The sequence below is a fragment of the Oryzias melastigma genome, linkage group LG5 (genome assembly GCF_002922805.2).
Source record: "Oryzias melastigma strain HK-1 linkage group LG5, ASM292280v2, whole genome shotgun sequence".
NCBI classification, from domain to species: Eukaryota; Metazoa; Chordata; class Actinopteri; order Beloniformes; family Adrianichthyidae; genus Oryzias; species Oryzias melastigma.
This window is the reverse complement of record NC_050516.1, coordinates 14032141-14052477: the sequence shown is the minus strand read 5'-3', so window position 1 is coordinate 14052477 and position 20337 is coordinate 14032141. Positions and strand designations below refer to the sequence as shown.

Genomic DNA, 20337 nt, shown 5'->3' with positions numbered 1-20337 from the left:
TTCTCGCTCTTGCAGCCTTTTGTAGAAGATCACGATGAAACGATCTCTCAAAAATGACAGACCGTCAGCTTTGGAGATCGTAAGACGGTTTTTTATCGTCATATCGCCCACCCCTACTTCATATGTGTCCATGGCTCATCTTGCTTCATTTCTACTCTGTCTACGTCCTGTAATACTTATGGTTGCTTTCTTCTCCAAGCCTATTCAGACTGAGTAAAACTCAGAGTGGAAACGAACTGAGACCAGCTCTGCAGATAGGTCTGACAGTGGTTCCAGGTCCCCGACCAGGGTCCGTTTGTATGTCATCACACTGAAAATTTGTTTAAGCAAACTCTGGCTTACTTTTAAGTGAACCAAATGTGTCCAGTCTGAATACCCCTCTGAGACTCAAACAGAGAGGAACTCAAAGAACATAAATTTCCTTTTACGCTGATATCAGAAGAGTTCCAGCACTTATCCAAGTCTCTGGTTAATGTTCACCTCACATTCTGACAACGTCACCGCACAAAGGTCACCAAGAGGAGACGTCCAGCACTGACAGAGGAGAGACAGCACAGAGACACAGCATGGCCACCATCACAGAGCTCCAGAGTAAGTGTTCAGAAGTCACATCTTTTCAAAAGTTTCTTTATGCTGGAGCAGAATCAGTTGACCTATTTAATTTTTTCAAGTCTGATAGTGATTATTACAGGAAGTCAATATTTGTATCTGAAAATCATTTGGAGTAAAAGTAAAAATATTGGTATCAAAAGATTTGAATTTAAAAACTCCAACATTTTGTTTTTTTGCAGTGAGACTGTTTTAATTCAAGAGAAAAAATAATGAAAACAAATCAAATGACTCATCTTTGTTTCAAGTTCAAACAGAAACTAAAGCTGCATAAAGTTTTTAGGCTCACTTTGGCTCGATCCATTTTTTGTAAGAATGTGTGAAAAAAGAGAAATAAAAGTACAGGCACATGCTGACCTGTGTATAAATCATCATGCATCATTGTTGACAGGATTTTGCCCAACAATCATTATCCTGCTTCACTGCATGAAACCTTCATAGATAGCTTCAACACACTCAACAGGAATTCATGTGAATTCATTTTTGAGCTGTTGGAAATTTTTGGTCATTTTAGAATTACACAGTTTATACATGTTTTATGCAGTTCATCCACAATTGTTACATAAATCTTACACAATTGTGGGTAATTTTTTTTTGTGATGCATACGTAAATTTGTGGTTTTCTACGACCCTTCTACTTATTGTGACAAAGAGGCTGAGACGTTAGGATCCATTTCCAAACGGCTTATTAGAACAGAGCCAGGGAAAGACATTGACAGCATCAAAAAGGCAGGCAATGGTCAAAAACACAAAGAGGGGGCAAATAAACAGAAGTGGGTCAAAAACAGATAATCAAAGTAAGGAAACCTGCTCAGACTGATGGATAAACACCATCAAGACTTTGCACTGAAGTTGAGGCTGGAGTGGGTGGAAATGCAGAGGATGATGATGGTCAGCTGTGCATGGAGAGGACTGAAGCGGAGGCTGATGGGAGTTGTAGCGAGGAAGGTACTGAAGATGGTTGGTACACTGGAGAGTGGTCCCTCTAGTGGTCAGAGGACGACAGGGCTGAGTGAGTCCTGACACTTCTGTCCACCTATGTCTAATGGACTTGTCATGCATACCACCGATGTATAACATTGCGTATACAGCACAAATATCATGATAAAATTATGTAATTGATGCACAGATCAGTAATGAATTGGATATAAATAGTGCTATAATCTTACACAGTTAGTGCACAACTCATGTATTATGTGACGGGTATGTATATCGGCCGATCTTTCCCCCAGCTTGTATTCTATACAGAATGGGGGTCCCCTATGGGGCGGTGTCAGGCGCTGCATGTAATTGCAGGTAGAGGGAGGGGGCCGGGTACAACGAGCCCCCTAAGGCCCTTCTAGGATCTAGGATCTCCCCAGCTGCACCTCCTGCTGGGTATCTCGGCGGAGGTCCCCTTCAGCAAGCTGGCACGGCTGGCTCCTGGCAGCTGACTCAGAACTGGTGCTGACCAGGGGAATCCAACTGAATAATTGGCTCGCAGCGGGTACTGATGTGAATTGATTTCTGCCCAGTGCACCTAATGTGAAAGCTTAGCATGTTTTTTATGTTTTAATGTGGTTCATTTGTGATACTTCTGTAATAATTTCATGTAAAAAATGTCTGCTTTTTGCAAGTATTTTCACGTATGACTAATTTTCTTCTGTGCAATATGTATAAAAATGTACATAGTTCCTGTGACATGGCCTTTAGTTTTCCCCGTCCGAGCTGGCGTCTGGCTCAAAACTGTACGGCTGGATTGCTTCCTATTTGTTGCACTGATAATTTTAGCTTGGGGTTGTGAGGGGCTGTAAGCTAGCGGGAGAGCATGCAAACAGATAGATGATGGGAAGGGGTCAGGCTGGCTCGGCACCAACAGAAAGGTGGTGAATATCTGATGAACTCATGCGTCTCTTTCCCATTCAATGACAAGTTTTTGATTCTGGTGAAAAACTTCATCATCATAATTAAAGGCCAATGAGAACACTTTTACAATAGGTTAAAAAATGACTGGAGTGGGACTTTAAAATGTCCTTTTTTGTTACTTAGGAAATTGATGATTAGATCTACTTTTTTCTGTTAAATGTGCAATAAGACTTATCTCTGACAGCACAATTTTGTTCAACAATGCAGCAATGAAGCGACTGGATGGCTCAGTGTAGAGCTGCCACGCAGGAGACCTGGGTTCAATCACCGGGTTGTCCATTGATCTTAAATTGGATCCTTAGGCAAGACCTTTGATGCTGCTGCCTAACTGGGTTCCCCTGTGCCTTTCAAATACAGGGTTGTGTCAGGAAGGGTATCCGGTGTAAAATCCCTGCTTTGAAACTGTGGCTAGCAATCTCTAATGGGATAACCTGAAGGGTCAACAATGCAGTGATATAAGTGTCTTTACACCCCCTTACTTTTACAGAGATTGGTGTTGGTCTGATGGGATTCGGTGTGTTCTTCCTGCTCTTTGGGGTTCTCCTGTACTTTGACTCTGTCTTGCTGGCCTTTGGAAATGTAAGTTGTTCTTTCTGACTCGTTCATCAAAGGTTACGTCCATCTCTTTACAACTCCTCAGTCCTTAACTGTGTGGGCTAATTGCTAATTGAAAAGATTTATGAGCAAAGGAATGAACCATATGCCATGGTTAAGCAATCCTATCAAAGCAAACGAAGTTGCTTCCATCAACACTTCTTTCTCGTAAACACATACATACACTAAATTTTACCTATTTATTCTTGTTCAAGGTCACAGGGTTCGCCAGAGCTTAGAGCTGGGCGATCCTGAGGATTTGGGTATTGATCCGATACCAATCCGATACCTGTCAATATCGACAATATCAACACTGATATTTATTGTAAATGTGGTGCATGTGACATGAACCTCAAAATCTATAATCATCGTTAATGGTTTTTTGTAAATTTTATTTTATTTTTTTAAGTTTCAAACAAGGGTGGAAATGTCTATATCTGCGGGCCAGTATAAATCAGATTTTCCATAGGGCAAAGGAAAGTTACACCCAGGATAGTTCACCATTGCCGAACCCTAATATAAAGCATGTGAAGATTGAGTTACTGTGCCAGAACATAACTCTGTTTGCATAAACAAATGCCAGAAAATTTGGATGTAAAATTTGTCAATGTGTGCTGGGCCTTCAAGGCTTTTTTGAGGCTCAAACGCTCACACGCAACTACATGCAGACCCAAGAATCTCAGCATCTTTTGTGCATACAGGTGACCCTGCGCAAGCTTACCTATTTGACACTTCTGTGCCAACATTAGCAGTCACCACAGCACTGAAGGTACACTTTGAAAAATGCTCAGTAACACAAGATGCCCCCCTCCAAATAAAGCCACAAATACATCCTTGGATGAAATTACATCGCTGGTCAACTGCAAAAACCAAAGCATTTATTCGTTGCCAACCTCCTATTGCCTGGATTTAGTCAGATGCACTGACTATACTTTTGATGTTGTTTTTAAAGTAAGTCAGATAGGAACACATATCTCAAACCTTCCATGTAAACCTAACAAGATGATGCAGATATGTATGTTAATGTCCCTCTCTTTTTAGATCTTGTTCCTTACTGGTTTGAGCTTCATAATTGGCATCAGGAGGACAGCACATTTCTTCTTCCAAAGACACAAGTTTCGAGGAACCCTTTTTTTTCTTGGTGGGGTGACTCTGGTGCTGTTTCGCTGGCCGGTGATTGGCATGCTGGTGGAGAGTTATGGTTTTGTTCTTCTGTTCAGGTAGGTGTAGATGGTCCTTACTATGAGCTCTAAAACTTGGATAGCTGTTTTTATCTGGAGCTGCAGTTACCAGCCAGGAGGCATCTCAAATGCAGTTCATGAAACTTTGTTGTCCTCACAAATGAATAGAGGTTTCCATGACTCTTTCCTCTGTAGGTCTTTCTTTCCTGTGGCCATAGGGTTTGTTCTTTCAATCGTTAACTTACCTTTCCTCAGCGCGGTAAGTTATGTTCTTTTCTAGTTTCCTTCCAAATCAAACATTGTGAATCTCACAGGCTGTTGCCATCTCTGCAGTTCCTCCCCAACAGTCAGTCCATGGTTTGAACACAGCTACCATACTGTGTGGATGAAGGAGGCGCCGGCCGGCCAGCCATTCGCACAAGCAGGGAACCAGAAACAGCTTTTTGCTGAAGGCATATCCCTGGTTTTGAAAGTATAACACTCAAAGGCCAAATCCGAATTCTTCCCCTATTCCTATACGGCGTCTCCTTACCCCTCCAATTGTAGGGGCATTTGGAGGGGTAGGGTTGTCTGATATACTTTTTTTAAGGGCTAACTTTCACGGCGAAGGGATGTCAAGCCCTCTGCCGTAAGGTAAGCACTTTTCTTTAAGTGAGTATGCTCTGATGCACAGGAATTTACATTTAAATGTAAGTAATGATATTTTGTTTTATCATGACCCTTTTAAAGTTATTAAACCGATGTTTTTGTGTATTTCCAAGCGCTAGAGGTTCCGCGCGAACTTAGTTGCCCAACGACAGTTGATGATCCCATCGATTATGGGTAACATCCGAATTAGAATGAACAATTTTTCCATAAGTCTCCGTTTGAAGGGATTATGCAGGGGTAGGGAGAAGCTATTTGGGGTGGGGGAAAAATTCAGATTTGTCCAAACTCTCCTCTTTGAGAACTGGAGAACCCATGATTGACCTCCCCTTCTCTGTGTCATCTCAAAACACCACTGAGGAGTTTCAACAGATTTCAACAGTTAAACAACAGTGTGAAACTCAAAGACTCAATCTCCAGAAAAAACATCAGACTAAAGATTTTCTTACTTTCCATGCAAATTTACCCCAGGACATTGATTTTTCTGGTAAATTTGAACTTCAAAATATTATTTCTGTATTCGAAGTGTGGTTCATAAATATATTTTTTTCATTGTTGAGGCCATGTTATAAAACAATGCATTATACATGTATAGGAAAAACGTTTTAACTGTGAAATGTATGTATTAACTGTAATAAATTATAAAATTGGGCAGAAATGTTGTGTTGTCATTTGATTGACAGCTGTATCTGCCAATCTGAAATGCCTCAGCAATGCAAGAGCTTAGAGCCGTGTGTTGATCTAAGAGAGAGGATTAAGTAGGGTTTTATTAATGATCTCTAAATAAAATCAAGTATCACTTATAGTACTTGTTAGAATGCTGACATTCCAATAAAACATCCCCTATCTAGAGCTTTGTGGAGTTCTAAGAAGAAATGTAAAATATTTTCATATTAAGGAAGAGTTTTAACCTTTAAGAAGTAGGTTAACAAAAACAGTATTTTCGTTGTCTCCTAATTTATTATTTTTTTTTAGCACAAACAGACAATCAAATATTATGTTTTGAATATGTTACTGTAAAGAAATAAAGAACACAAAAACAAACACCTATTATTTTCCATAACGGAGACCAAGAGAGTTCAGGTTGTATGAGGATAAGTCCTGGCGTTTCTTTACAGCCACAGGGTGGAGCACCTTCGCCATCCAGCATCCCACCGCTGGAGTTCCTCCATCAGTTGAGCACTCACTCCCCCACTTCTTTGTAGATGAAGATAAGTAGTTGAAATTCTTCAGCATCTTGAGCAGAGCATTATCTGCAGGAAAGACAAAATGATTTATTTTAAATGTATGACGCTGACAGAAAACAATTTAAACAACAGAGTGAAAAATCCTCTTTTCTTGTTGTTTATGCTGGGATTCAAGGACTGAGTTTGCTCTGCTCTCTTCTTTTTGCCAATTTTTTGACGAATTAAAATAAGCTTGTATAATTCTAAAAATAATGGTCAACAACTGTCTGTGTGCTACCCCCTACTGGTTAAAACAAGGAATTACATTTCAATTTTGCGATTGGTCAAACCATGTGGGTCCCACGTCATGATCTGCGGCTCCAGTAATGACAACAGTCCCGTTCCCCAAGCCCCACCCCTTTGACTGGACTTTCAAGTCTCGGTGGTGGGTGGAGTCAGCCTTCAACTTCCCTGTTTGGTTACCCTTTAACAGGTCTCTTGAGGAAGCAATGTTCAACACAGAAATCTTGTGATTATCCCGGTTCTCGTCGAAAAACTTTTATTCTACAAACATATTATTGTACATTCATTAATTGTAGTGAAGCCACCCCCCCAAAAAAACCCTGCAGCCCACATCGTGTGACTGAGCCTTTTCTTTAACAGAATAATAATGTGATTAATAGAATTTGCATAGGCAAAGTGTGTCCAGTAAATGAATTACTTGTCCTCCCTTGTTGTCTCTCTCTCTTTTTTTTTTTTTTTTTTCAGTTGCGCTGTGTACGGTTTTTCATATTCATGTAATCTTTCCTGTAAATTGAGTTAAATTTACTTGATATACAAAACCGGTTTTCATTCCTATTTGTGTAATGAACATTTTCTTGGCTATAGTTAGGAAATATTAAACCATTATGGCTTGTCCAGAACTGCTCTGACTAAATACAATGGTTTTTGTACGGGGGGGGGAATGGGGTGAAACCCGCTGTCACCATTCAAAACAGCCAAATGGATCTATTTACTTTCCTGTCCTCGCCACAAGCTAAATTTGTTTGATCATACTCATCTGACGAAATGATTTGTTTGTTTATAGCTAAAAATGGATTGAGAGACACCTTTATAACAAATTAGTTCTGTGTCAGTTACATAATAAATTGTTTTTTTTCTTTATTTGTGTTTTACTATTTGGCTTTGTCATCAAAGCGTCGAGGGAGTTGTAAAGTTGCTAACAAATAAAGATGAATCACAGAACAACAAACTGGGACACATGGAGACCCTGACACCGGCTTGAACAGATGTTTTGTGGTTCCTGCTGGAACTTAATCTGGGTTAGTAAAACAGCAGAGGAACTGTACCTTCAGTGTGGATGGTGGACTGATGGTGTTGGTGAGCGCTCCACACCTGTGCCAGCACAGCCCCCATTATCACAGCAACTATAAGGGGAGCCGCCATGAAACTGGGGAAAAAAAGTTGACAATTGGGGTTAGACTGTCAGAACCAACCCTGTGATGGATGGAAGCTGCTGTGAGCTAGCTTTGGTTTGGTGCCTGGATTTGTCAAAGAATTTCTCCGGTTACTGACATTCTAAAGAACCATTGAGTGTTGTTCACGTATATAGAGCAAAGTCTTTGAAAAGTCATTTTGTCATGGAATTAAAAACTTCACTGGTGTCCATCCCATAGCCCGTTTACTGATCATTGATCATTTTTTTAATTCATTTTTTTATTCTATTTTTTGTTCAACTTATTTGTCAACTGTCCTACAGTTTGCTGCAGCCAAAAATCATAGTTTTAATAATATGATGTTCCGTCATTTACATCTCTAGAGTTTGTAACGCCCATTTCCTGATCCAGGTAACTCTGCCCCATTGCATTGTAAATTATAGTCAGTTTTTTTTTTTTTTTTTTTTTTTTGCTTTAACCCAGCAAAGAGAGGAATTTGTTTGACCCTTAGTGGTCTGGGGCCATTTGGACTTTTTTCTACTTTAAAATGTACTATTTTAATCTATCTTTATTACCGTTTTTGCAGCAATACTTGATATCCATATTTTAGTGCAAGTCTAGCTTATTTTTTAACAGACATGTTATTGATTATTTAACACAATAATTTGTCAATGAACCTGAAACGAAAAAAAAAAAAGAAAAAGTTAAATCTGAGCTGTCCTTTGTTTCTGCAAAAATTACAAAAATTGAGATCAAACTGTTTTTATGTTTAATAGCAAAAGATCAAACACGTAGCCACAAAATACAATGCTCTAAATCCACAAAAAATGCAAAGACACAATCCAAACATTTTGAAAAAAAAAAAAATCTTAAAAAAATAAAACTAAAGCTCCATTGAGCTAAATGCAAAGTTTTATGGATTTATTCCAAGGAGTCTCAAAATGTATCATTACTCTTGTTATGTTTGTTCTAAACCAAGAAACTTTGATCAACATTTGAATCACGTACTTTAAAATTTTAATAAGTTTTCCGGTCAGATCGAAAGGTTTACACTTGACAAACCATCTAACATGAAATGTGATAATGTGATAATGACCCAGCCCTTGAATCAGAATCAGGTTTTACAGATGTCAGAAGCTCCATATTAGATACTAACTGTGAACTCAGCAATATGCACCAAATGATGATAACTTCCAATCATTTGTACAATAGTAAAACTTATTCAAACCACCACTGCAGCCCTCTCAGCAGGTCCATAGACTTAAGTTGGTTTAGTGGCACGGGAAATCAAGGTTCGATTCCCAGGGTGCATGATGAGCTTAATCCAGTGGGACCTTACCTCAAGACCCTTCAAGCTAGTGTAGCCAGTACCATCAAGGCAAGCTGAAACACCTGGCCATGCTTTTATTGTGGAAGGTCCCAAACACTATTTAAGCTTCAAGTTAATGGATGCACTTCCTGCTTCTTGCTGCTTACTTCCTGCTTCCTGCCACATGCCACATGCTGCCTGCTGTCAGCTGTTACTGCTACTGCTACTGCTACTGCTGTTGCTGTTGCTGCTGTGGTTAGCATTTGACCAGAACCTGCAAACCTGATAACTGGCAAACCTGCCAGTTCAAATCTCCTTAGATACCCATTGATCACCTCACCGGTCAGGTTTTTTTGTTGTGTGTATTCTTCTGATGTCCCAAATCGATGGCGAGCTACCCAACCTGAACCAAACTGGACTATAAACATCTCATCAATCTGCGATAGAGCCCAACGGATTATCACCACACTCATTGCAGTGAAATTCTCAAGATTCATGAACTTGGACACTTCAAATCTACCTTCATTCCCCCACAACCTTCCTCCTCAGCCTTCGGTCCCTGTTTTGTGTTTTTGTATTTGTATTTTTTATTATTTATTTCTTTTCTTCAATACAATCGATTGAAATCTTTATAAGTCTTTGTGTTTCATTCACGCACCTTTGGCTCCTTGAGACGAACCTTTTTCTGTTGATGTCAGCGCGTCTAGCCTCATTTTAAACAAAGCGTTACACTAACTATGAAGCCACTTGAAGACTTAAGTCTGGGTCTTCCTGTGGTAGAGAATACAGGATTGTGTCATGAAGGAAGGGTATTTGGGATAAAAACAAAATGAGCAAAGCAGCAAAAACCCTTGAGGCGATGCGCCAAAAGGTGATCAGAGAATAACTTAACAGAAAACTATTGCATAAAACCCTACTATCTTAATGGTTTTAAGCCGTTTTATGACAGTTTTAAACAGTACTTTGTTCTCCAGATCTTGGGTCAACACAAAGTGCATTTTTCCTCAGTGGATCAGCTGAGACCAGCAGAATAACCAAACCCAGCTGAGGAACCGTCACTGTGAGCTGCTTCTACCTAAATCGAGGTGAACAAACAGGATCAAAGCCTCCTGCTAGAGAGCAGAGGATGAGAGCCTGCAGATTTAGAAAAAGATCTGCTCACTAGTGATTTCACTGAGGAATCGAGTGCAGCTTTAGCAGATTCAGATATAATATGCATGGGTGAGAATAACAGCATGGATGGAAGCCTAAAAGAGACTTCCACTCACGCCTTCAGCTCCCATCTGCCTTCACACACAGACAGCACACAATAACTTACCTTTCTGTTGAAGGTGAGTTGATGATCAGATCCCGCCCCCCTGTGCTCGGGCTTTTTAGATGTGGCCCATCTACGTCATCAAAGGCGTACTCTCCCTCCACATGCATGCGTCTCAGAGCTTTGTTCTCCTGTGAGGGTCAGTGCGTTGGTCAAGATGATTGCCTGTGTGTCATGGCGGTCTGCAGGCAGAACCTGAAGTGGGTCTAATAATTGAAACTAAAAATAAACCTATGAACACAAGAAAAAATGGCTCGTATGGCATGATGGAACAGAGATGAACTAGAGAACGGTTCCGGGTTCCGTTCTGGATGTTTGTGGACGTAATAGTATCCACACTCTTGATCCTTAATAAATATGGATTGGCCCAATCATATTAATACTACTTTCTCTCTGTTTCTCCACCTCGTCGGTTCACCTGATTCATATTGACCCAGTTGGCTATGACTGGATGTCATTGAGTCACCTGACTTGGCAACACAGAGTGCTTAAACACACCCACACCCCCAGCCCCTCCCTTCCATCAGAAAGGGGAGGGAGTGCTGATGTATGCAGCTTCATTCGCCAGAGCAACTGTTTTTTCTGTGACCCTAACAAACAATGCATTCAATTATTAACTTAATGTAATAAAATCAATGTTTATTCTCTAAGCCTGCTAATTTAACAGACACAGATCAAGAACGCAGTTTAATATGATGAAGAGCGTTCAGTCATTAGTTCTCTGCTGCTGATTCTACTCTGCGAGTTCTCTGGAAGAGGACAAAGACCTTCTGTGGCCTCTTTTAGTCATTCCCACATGAGTTGTGGTTCAAAGGTTTTCTGCAAGACACAGTCGATTTGCTTTCATCTCCTGTTACTTGAGCTCCAACAAAACCTTTGACACTCCTGACTCAATCATCTGTTGAAGTCTCTCTTGCAGCGATGATGATCAGACACTTCATCTGCACGATTGTCTTCCCTGCAAATCCAGAGCAACATTTTCACTAATGTAAAATGTTTCAGATTTGCAAATCAATACATTTAGTTAATACACTACAAACTAATTTAGTTCAGCTTAAAAAACTACTTAATTATTTTGGAAAAGATGTCACAACCTCATGTTGAGTTTCTTTTCATGACAGTATTTTATTTATGACTTTTAAAAAGTAAAATGAAAGAAATTGTACAAAAACGTTACAATCCAGAAGGCAAATGGATCACTACGGATTACATCAATATTAATCAGATTCATTTTCTCAGTCGTTTTAATTGAAATAAAAAAAACATCAAGGTGCAGGTTTAGGAGTTGCTGCCATTTATCAATCAGAGACACTTAACCGTCCCAATATGTGTGCTATTAAAAACCCACTCTAAAGAAAAAATGTGTTCTTGTTGCAGTTTTCCTATGATGTAGAACATATGTTAAGAAAGTTATTCCCCAAACTGTTTCTGAGTATTTCTTTATTCAAACTGTTGTGAATCAGGAGCAGATTAAAAAATCAATAGGAAAAAGCTTTTAGCAGGTGTTTAGTGCAACAGTTGACAGGCCATTCTGATGCCTCCACTTGCAGACAAATAGATCCATGTACATCTTCATTTTCCTCATCTGAGCTGGCATCTTAGTTTAATTTTACAGCTAATGTTAGGTTGGGGATGTAAGGGGCTGAAAGCTAGTGGGATAGTATATAAATAAAGGGATGATGGGAAATGAGGGCAGGTTTGCTCCGCGCCAACAACTGAGAGATTTATTTCTGATGAGCTAATAGTGCTGCTCTGCAGAAAGTATGCCCTAGAAAACGACAAAGGTTTTTAAGTTTGGTTAAAAACGGCATCATAATAATTTAAAAGACCACTGGAGATGCTTTTAAAACCCATCAAAAGATTATTAAAGAGGGAGTTTAAGAAAATCACAGCTTTAGAAATACTTGTTGACCAAAGTCACTTTGATTATTTATGAGATAACATCAAGGATATTTTTCAGTAAACTCATTCCTAAAGTTCTTGAAAAAACTGTTGCAAATCAATCATGTGAGCATTTGAGCAGAAAATATATGAGACAGAAACTGCTCTACTCAAGGTGACAATGACCTCGCTTTGGATGCAGACAGTGGACTTGAGCTTGATCGTATCACTGTCAGTGCAACATTTGACAAAATGCATTATAAAAATTTGCTGCCTGTGTAACCAGCATTAAAAAACAGCGTTAAGGGATTTATTCCAATTTGTTTATGCAAATGGTGATTTTTCCTCATACAGCCGGGTCGGTTGTGGACATTGTGTTTGATCTAGTCCTCTTTAGTGTAGACGTGATGCTGTAGAAGATGAAAAAGGAAAAAATTATCTTTTGGATAAAGAAAAGGAACGTTTTAATAAGTACTCTCTGGTCCATCCAGTTTGCAATGAAACATTTGTTTGCTTATTGTTGTCGTTTGCTCTTATCTGTTTCGCTGATGAGATAAAATATCAAATAGAAATCATCTTCACCTTTAAATGAACCAGAGGTCCACTTTAGGGTGTTTGATTCTGACAGGATTCTCTGTTGAGCTATAAGCAATGAGGATGAAAGAAAAGCAAACAGCAACTTGACATGAATGGACCCTCAGCTCTACATGACGTCAGTCAGTAAAGACAGAACGCCAGGTGGGCGGGGTTGACCTTCAGCGCCTTTCATCAGAGTCCATCGTTTGAAGTCTAGGCTCAGATCTTTAGATCCTCAGAACAAGGGTCAGAATTGGCTGCAAAAGAGGAAAAAAGATGCTTGTTTAATAAAACTGAGCAGCTTCAGCAGCTGGTTCCACTCCAAATATGGAGTGCTGTTGAACACAGTGTTGGTGGTGTTATGATATGGGCCTGTATGGTTCCATGTCTTTTTTATTTTATTCTAAATTTAGCCCTTACTGTGTGAAATGAGACAAAACATGAATATCCTGAGCTCAGGACATTCAGGTGCAGATGGTGTGACACACCTTTGACTTATGCTGCTGTTATTGGTGAAGCCTTCATCCATCTGTAGGGGGCGCTGGCTGGTGTAGGCTGCATCACCGTCCACGGCAAATGGGTCAGAATGGTTTCCAAACAGACTGGCTTGTCTCTGAAAAAACATCCGTTTATTATGGACTCAAACGACGTCATTGAAACATTACACAGGTGCATGAAAAGTATTAAAGGCAGGAACCTTAATATTAAGAGTCTAAAAATGTGTTACCATGGCAACAGTCTACTTGACACCGTTGGTCCTGTTTCTGCTTGGTTACATTTTTCTATTCTAATCCAAACTGAACGCTTTTCAAACAACAACAAAAAACCCAGAACTGGGCCAAGACTTCAAGGGAGTAAAAAACTGCAGAAAAACTGCATCACCTGTTCTACATCTAGAGCTGTTTTTCTATTGACCATTAAATTGCGCAAATTGGATTTGGGATAATACATTTTCCTATTGGAAATGACAACTAAAAAAAAAAACTTGCATTTATTGAAAGAGAGGGTTTTTGAGATGTATCATAATTTACTTATTTCAAAAAATTCTGATGCTAAATTTTTTTTTTTTCCAAATTAAATGAGTCACGAGACCAACCACTGGATATCATGCTTAGCTAGCACAGTGGGTGACACAAGAGGTCCCACAGCTCCACACAGATCATCAAAAGTTAAGAGGGCTTTGGGGAATTGCTGGATCCACAGCTCCTCTGTAAAATCACCAGACGTCATTTCCCAGAATCCCTTCATCTGTAGCCGCTCCCATGTAGCTAACTGGTCCATGGCCTGAATAAGATGCCGACGTCGCCTTTGATAAATGATGATGAGCGCCAGTGCCGTGGTCAAAATTCAAACGTATCTGCTTTAAATCAAAGTATTGATCACATCCTTTGCTGCTTTTTTGAATGACTAATCGCGTGAGTTGGTTTGTGTTTATTTGCATAAATATGATTTAATGGAAACAGTTTAATTGGAAAATTGTGTTTTTGACCTTTCTAGAATGTTGATCAAGTCAGCACACAATGGAAATGCAGCTAGTGTGAAGTTATCTGTGATTATCTTTAACCTAAAGTAAGGATAGTAACACATTTCACCCCAACCGTATTATCTTCACACATCACTGCATTAGAATGAAAAAATAGACCTCGCCTCCAAGCAAGTGATGGTCGTTACCCTGAATATCTCCTCCCCTCCGTGGTCAGAGTCCTCCTCAGCCAGCAGGTCTCCAGAAATGGATCTGTGCAGCTCTGCAGGCGCCTCCTCTGCTATGTTCCTGAGTCCAGCCTGAAACAAACAAAGTTTAGATTTTAGTATCAAACCAGATCCAAACCAGCAAACAGAGGTCCAATCTACTGGAGTAGAACAGGAACGTAGTACAAGGTCTGCTACATGACCAAATTGTTCAACTGCTGATACTAAGATTGTAGTAAGTGCACGGTAAGTGTACCTAAAAAACTATTTTTTTTAAATAAAGATGCATTTGTGATGGAAGATTCAGGACGTTCACCTTTAAAATCCTACATTAAAAAAAACTGTTTTTGCAGAAAAAAATGTCTTCTTCTTAGGAAGATTCGATAGTTGAGGAGATTGTGTTTCCTATTTATGAGACCAATAAGCGTTCTGTCACCTGATGAATTTCTAGAATCACCCTTTGGCTGCCATTTCTTGAAAAAATCTCTAAATGTTTTTTTGTAAAAACTAAATGAAGTTATGGACAAATGGCTTATGACTTGTTTGTCTTTGAAGAGCTGTCAAGTTCCTGCAACTTCAATAGTCATATTCTTGAACTATGTGGTAGACCCCAAGCATGTTTTAATGTTGTGTCAATGTTTAGAGCTGACTTAGTGCTTTTGTTTACGGCAAAAGACACTCTCTACAGGAGTGGTCACATCAATTCATCCTATCAGTTGGGCTTTACACTTTGGGGTAAAGGCAGATAGAATGGCTTTGACAAATAGAGAAGTGAGCACATGGAGCTAAGACGAGGCTTAGAAATGAGGGAACCAGTAGACAGAAGAAGATGAGAGACAGGAGCAGACCTGTATCTCATGGGTGGCACTCTTCTTTGTGGGACGGTAGCCATAATATTCCTCCTGCCTCTTCTTCAGTTTCCTGTAATAATCCTGGATGAGGAAAGTGGCGTAGAACTTCCCCACAGTCACCTCGTCATCTGTGGAGAAACCAGAGGAAGTGAGCCGCCTCTTCTAGAACAACAGATCGGTCCTGTTTTCTTTCCTGGCCCATGGTGAAGTTCTGATGAAGAATGCAGGACCACTTAAGCAGCTCAGCTGCTCTCTCTCTGGATGACTGACCTCCGATGGGAGGTATGACTTGATCCAACAGTTTCATGCTGGTGCGCTTCCAGATCTTCTTGATGATTCCTCTCAGCTCCTCATTGGCTTGTTCAAAGTTGCCTAAAAACAACACACAAAAGAAACGGTCAATCTGCTTTGAATTGAATTATTGGTTTTATTGCAAGTATTGATTGGAGACAATACAACAAAATCAAACACATATATCAAAAGTATTATAGAAATAATGAAATGTATTGATTTAAAAAATAAAAACAAGGAAAAATTTAATGTAAGGAGAAAATAACAGTTTAATTACTCATAATCATAGACATTTTTGCAGTGAATTATACGCACTAGGGTCACATTAGATTAATTAAATATAGTGATTATTAATTAAATCAAGTAGAAAAAGAATGGGAAGAAGCAAATTTATATAATCCCACCCATGTTCTTTACCCTTTATCTGTGTTTCTATCTACAATATTTTTTGGCAAGTGCATCTACTGCACACTCATCAAAAAATTTACATATTGTACTTTTTTCAGGTCATTAGTAGCAGAAAATGTATGTTTTGAGATTTCAAAATCACTGTCACACAACTGTGTAACTGAAATTTGATCTTTGTGTTTTAATCTATCATGCAATATTTTTTTTAAACACAAACCTTCAGTCTTTATTTTCAGTGCTGTTCTGACCAATGCAAACAGAGTGGCATTGAAGGTGACCGTCCCATCACTGTTGAGGGGCATGTTCATGGAGACCAGCCGCTGGACACAAACAAATCAGAAACGACCTCAATGCTTTAGTTGTATTGGTACAGAAGGATGGGAAATTAAAGTGCCAGCGATGAGCAAAAACAATTCAATTCAATTTTATTTATATAGCCCAACATCACAAAGAAGATTTGCCTCCTTGGGCTTCATGCAGGTAATTTTACAAATGCAGAAAATTAGTCATAAAATATGAACAATTGCTAAAAACTAAACAGACTAAATAAAACTGGTTATCCCTGCCCTTAGACCCTCACTCCCAAGAAAGAAGCTTCCTTTTAGCAAAAAACCCCCAAACAATTCTAAAATTGAAACCTAGTTTTAACCGTGTTTATAATGAAAATGAGGGGAAAAAAAAAACATCTATGAATATGTAAGATATGGATCTAACTTAAGATTTGTGATCTGGCAGAATATACTTAACTGCTGATTCATATAATTTAATACATCATTCCACACACCATACGTCATAGAAAGCACCATGCAGATTAGAGGTTTAGATGGTTTAGTAACCTAGATGTAACTCTCATTAATTAGTTATAATCATTGAGTTTTAATGTTATCCCTCTGGTTGATGGCAAAGCCCATTCATAAAATGCTTTATTCGTGAAGTTGTTTGAGCAAATTTTGGAATTTGTAACATAAAACATGCATATAGTTAAAGAAACAGACAGGAAAGGAAGGTAGGTTATCCTAAAATGTAAATATCTTATCACAGACTAGTTCTGTGTGGATACTAAGCTTATATAAATTGTGTCTTTTGCATATAAAACTGAGGCTTGAGTTTAAAACATGTTGATACATTTTTTACATAAATTATGCATAGAAGTGGGCTGAGGACCAGCCCTTGAGGCACACTTTTGGGGCTGCAGAACAAAGATTTTTGATGAAGGAAAGGTATATTATCATTTTTTGCATTCATGACAAAGGTAATAAAAAAGCATGCATTGATACAACTCTTTCTGTTCTTCCTAAAAGGATATTGACTGTCGACAAGGAAGGAAGAAAAGAATACAAATCTTGCCATAAAATTCTAATGATAATTTTAATGTATCTAATTTATCCAAAGCTCTTTGGCACAGACAGTGGTGAAGCCCCAACTTTGAACTGAAATGACAAAAGTTTAACTCTCCAACATCTTTCGGCTTCAGCACCTTACCTTGCAGGCGATACGATGAGGGCAGAACTTTCCGAATCCCAGAGGAGGAGGAATCCTCCGCAGGAGAGTCACCACATCCAGGTGCTTGATCCGCCCCCTTTTAGGAAGAATTAGAAGCTTAGTGCATAGTTCTGAGGCGTAACTAAACTTGCTCTTGATTTTGGAGCCATCAATATTTATCAGGAACAGACAGGAGTGTCTGACTGATGACACAAACACAGAAGAGATAAATAACATTTGAGAATTCTGTAGGTCTCACTCCTGCACAGAAGGTGCAAAACCTTGCTCCTGTACTCACGTGGCTTCAGGGTCATACTCTGCCCAGATCTTCTTGAACTCATCCAGGTGCTGTGGGCCGAGGATGGACCAGTCACGTGTCAGGTAGTCAAAGTTGTCCATAATGACAGCCACAAACAGGTTGATAATCTACAATGACAAGTAGCTTTAATGGATTTTGTTTTAAAAGACATTCAGGTGTGTCTGCTCTGAGTGTTCTCATGGTGGAAGAAACTTACCAGAAAAGCACAGAGCATGTAAAAGCTCATGAAGTAGATGATGGCAAAGTTAGACCCACAAGTGTTCTCCTCTCCGGGCAGGAAGTCAGATTTCGGATCACATTTCTTCCCATACATGCAGGCAAGCATCACTTCATGCCACGCCTCCCCAGTAGCACACCTGCAGGTTCAAAGACATCACAATCATAAATTCCTCAATTCTGACTGACTGCAAATAAAGAGTGTTTATGTAAACATCAGGAAAATGTTTGTGTGTTCAATATGCAACACACCTGCAGTGCAGCTTCACCTAAACACTCCTGCTATGTTACTTTACCTGATAACACCTGCAGGCACACAGACATCATAGACGTAACCTCTGAGTTCTGACATTTTTATGGAGTCATCACAACACCTGAAATGCAGCTTCTCCTGAACACAGAAGCAGTGCAGCTGCACCTGAACGCACCTGCAAAGCACCTTCAGATGAACACATCCGAAGCACAACTTCTCCTGCAGAGCATCTTTACCTCAACACACCTGCAGAGAAGCTTCACCTAAAAACATCTACAGAATAACTTTACATGAGCACACCTGAACCTGAACTGAAGTAATGCGGTTGCTATGGACACAGAGCGGAGATGGAAGTAAGCGTTATGTGTGCCAGGTGATAACGTAGCCAGATTGGGAGTTCGTACTAGAAGCAAATTGCCTCTGGTGGGAGGTTGGCGCCAGTGTTCGGCAGCGGAGCCACCACCAGTGTGTGAATGTGTGAATGGGTGAATGGGTCTGTGACTGTGAAGCACTTTGGGCCTTCGAAGGAAGGTAGAAAGCGCTATACAAGTATACGCCATTTACCATTTACTAGCACAGCTCATGCACCTGAGCACACCTGCAGAGGAACTTCACCTGTACAGATAAACAACATAACTTCACCAGAACACATCTAAAGAGCAACTTGACCAACACAATTTTAAATAAATTAGTTCCATTCTGTACAACTGGATTTAACTAAATTCCAAATACTGCAACAGCAGACCACCAGTTCAACATTCTACGCCCAATGCCTTTTAATTGAACAATCAAGGTATAAAAGAGAGATTTTGATCAACACTGTAAGGAACAAACATTTCAAACTTAGACACACCTGAAGAGCAGCAGCACCGCCTGAGGAAATGTCTGGAAGTTGTTGTTTCTGTTGATGTATGTGCCATCCACCAGAGCTATCTTCCCAAATATCTGCAAAACAGAAAGAACTTCAACCCTCACACTCTATAGACAAAGAAAAATTGTAATCTTAATATTTATTCAGTTTACATCTGGTAAGCTGTAGAATTTTTTTGTGCAAGAACTTTTAATATGAAAGAATGTGTATTTATGTGTGAACATACAAATTGTGTATTATTGTGTGAATTGTGTACATGCTCCTGTGCATATGTTCTCAGGACATATCGTCCCAGCTGTGGCAGAGGTAGAACAATCATATTCTGCCTCTGGGTCTGAGGTTCAATTCCTTCCCCCTTTGTGAAATGTCAATCTCCTTGAGGAGTATACTAATGTATTGGCTGTCTTAGGAAGAGTACTTTGCAATGGAGTTGTTCCCCAACAATTTGTGTGTTTGTGCTCCCTCACACTTGTATGTGTGTGCATTTATATATGTTTGCATGTCTGTGCTTTTGTGTCAGTTTGGATGCTTTTACATTTGTATAGACATGTGTCAGACACTGGTGTTGAATTGGATGTGTTTGTGTGTGCATCTGTGTATTTGTGTGAGCAAGAAGGCAGGTAAGAACCAAAAAGTAATTCTCAAGTGTGGAGCTTCTTTGTGCTCACGCATGTGGGATTGTACCTGCATCCCGACTACTGCATATATGAAGAACAGCATGAGGATGAGGAGGGCCACATACGGAAGCGCCTGGGATGAAGCACAAGCGAAATGATCACATCATCAAAGAATGTTAATGCAAAGATTTTGAACAATGAGAAGAGATGAGTGGAAAAGAACAAATTTGTAAATACTGAAGACTTTTAACACTAATTTAAAATGGTAAATGGCCCAAATTATTCATACTGTTAAAAATTAATAATACAATAAAACTTAGCTATAAAGCGTTAATAATGAAAAAAATAAATCTTGTAAAATCAATTTTTTCACTATGTGAAAGACAATGAATGGATGCATAAATGGACATGTGAATAGACCGATAGATAGCTTTAACAGATTTGGCCAAATATTTACAGAAAATTATTTATATAAATATATATATTGTATCACGCAGGTTCTTCTTTTTGAAACTGAAATTTTAAAACAGCTTCTAGAAACCATCATCACCACTCAGAGGATCAGACAGCTGAGGACGACGGGACTTCTCTGACTTGTAGGGATTTGATGAAGGTCCACAGCAGGTTTCGTATTCCTTCAGATCGATTCAGCAGCTTCACCAGACGCATGACACGGAACAGTCGGAAGAAGGTGATGGACACACTCATGTTTTCAGACGCCTT

General features: G+C 39.4%; 2 protein-coding genes across 5 annotated transcripts in view; one reads left to right on the top strand and one right to left on the bottom strand.

Moving 5' to 3' along the window:
• The first annotated feature begins 229 nt into the window (after nt 1-229).
• On the top strand, nt 230-5591 carry golt1a (golgi transport 1A). Its single transcript, XM_024269983.2, has 5 exons — nt 230-591; nt 3002-3093; nt 4150-4328; nt 4485-4548; nt 4623-5591. Exons 1-5 carry the CDS (start codon nt 567-569, stop codon nt 4650-4652), a joined length of 390 nt encoding a protein of 129 aa, XP_024125751.1. The 5' UTR covers nt 230-566; the 3' UTR covers nt 4653-5591.
• A 6202-nt stretch (nt 5592-11793) lies between these two features.
• Nucleotides 11794-20337, bottom strand: part of LOC112144928 (dihydropyridine-sensitive L-type skeletal muscle calcium channel subunit alpha-1) — a 28193-nt gene continuing 19649 nt past the window's right edge. For 3 of the 4 annotated variants that reach the window (XM_036211890.1, XM_024269820.2, XM_036211891.1), the window contains 12 exons: nt 20209-20334; nt 19682-19747; nt 18980-19071; nt 17854-18013; nt 17637-17764; nt 17339-17435; nt 16074-16176; nt 15428-15529; nt 15155-15285; nt 14289-14399; nt 13106-13230; nt 12477-12874 (listed from right to left, as the gene is read on the bottom strand). In XM_036211890.1, coding sequence (XP_036067783.1) covers nt 12865-12874; nt 13106-13230; nt 14289-14399; nt 15155-15285; nt 15428-15529; nt 16074-16176; nt 17339-17435; nt 17637-17764; nt 17854-18013; nt 18980-19071; nt 19682-19747; nt 20209-20334 — 1251 coding nt within the window. In that variant the 3' untranslated portion in view covers nt 12477-12864. Of the gene's footprint in view, nt 12452-12476; nt 12875-13105; nt 13231-14288; nt 14400-15154; nt 15286-15427; nt 15530-16073; nt 16177-17338; nt 17436-17636; nt 17765-17853; nt 18014-18979; nt 19072-19681; nt 19748-20208; nt 20335-20337 lie in introns of those variants that run through there. The other variant, XR_004947863.1, reaches the window with a different exon arrangement.

Bases quoted from the DNA above. Each gene is read 5' to 3' on its own strand.
- golt1a (XM_024269983.2), top strand. From the start codon at position 567: ATGGCCACCATCACAGAGCTCCAGA. The intron at 4,329-4,484 runs GTAGGTGTAGAT...TTTCCTCTGTAG, and splicing joins GGTTTTGTTCTTCTGTTCAG to GTCTTTCTTTCCTGTGGCCA. The intron at 4,549-4,622 runs GTAAGTTATGTT...CCATCTCTGCAG, and splicing joins ACTTACCTTTCCTCAGCGCG to TTCCTCCCCAACAGTCAGTC.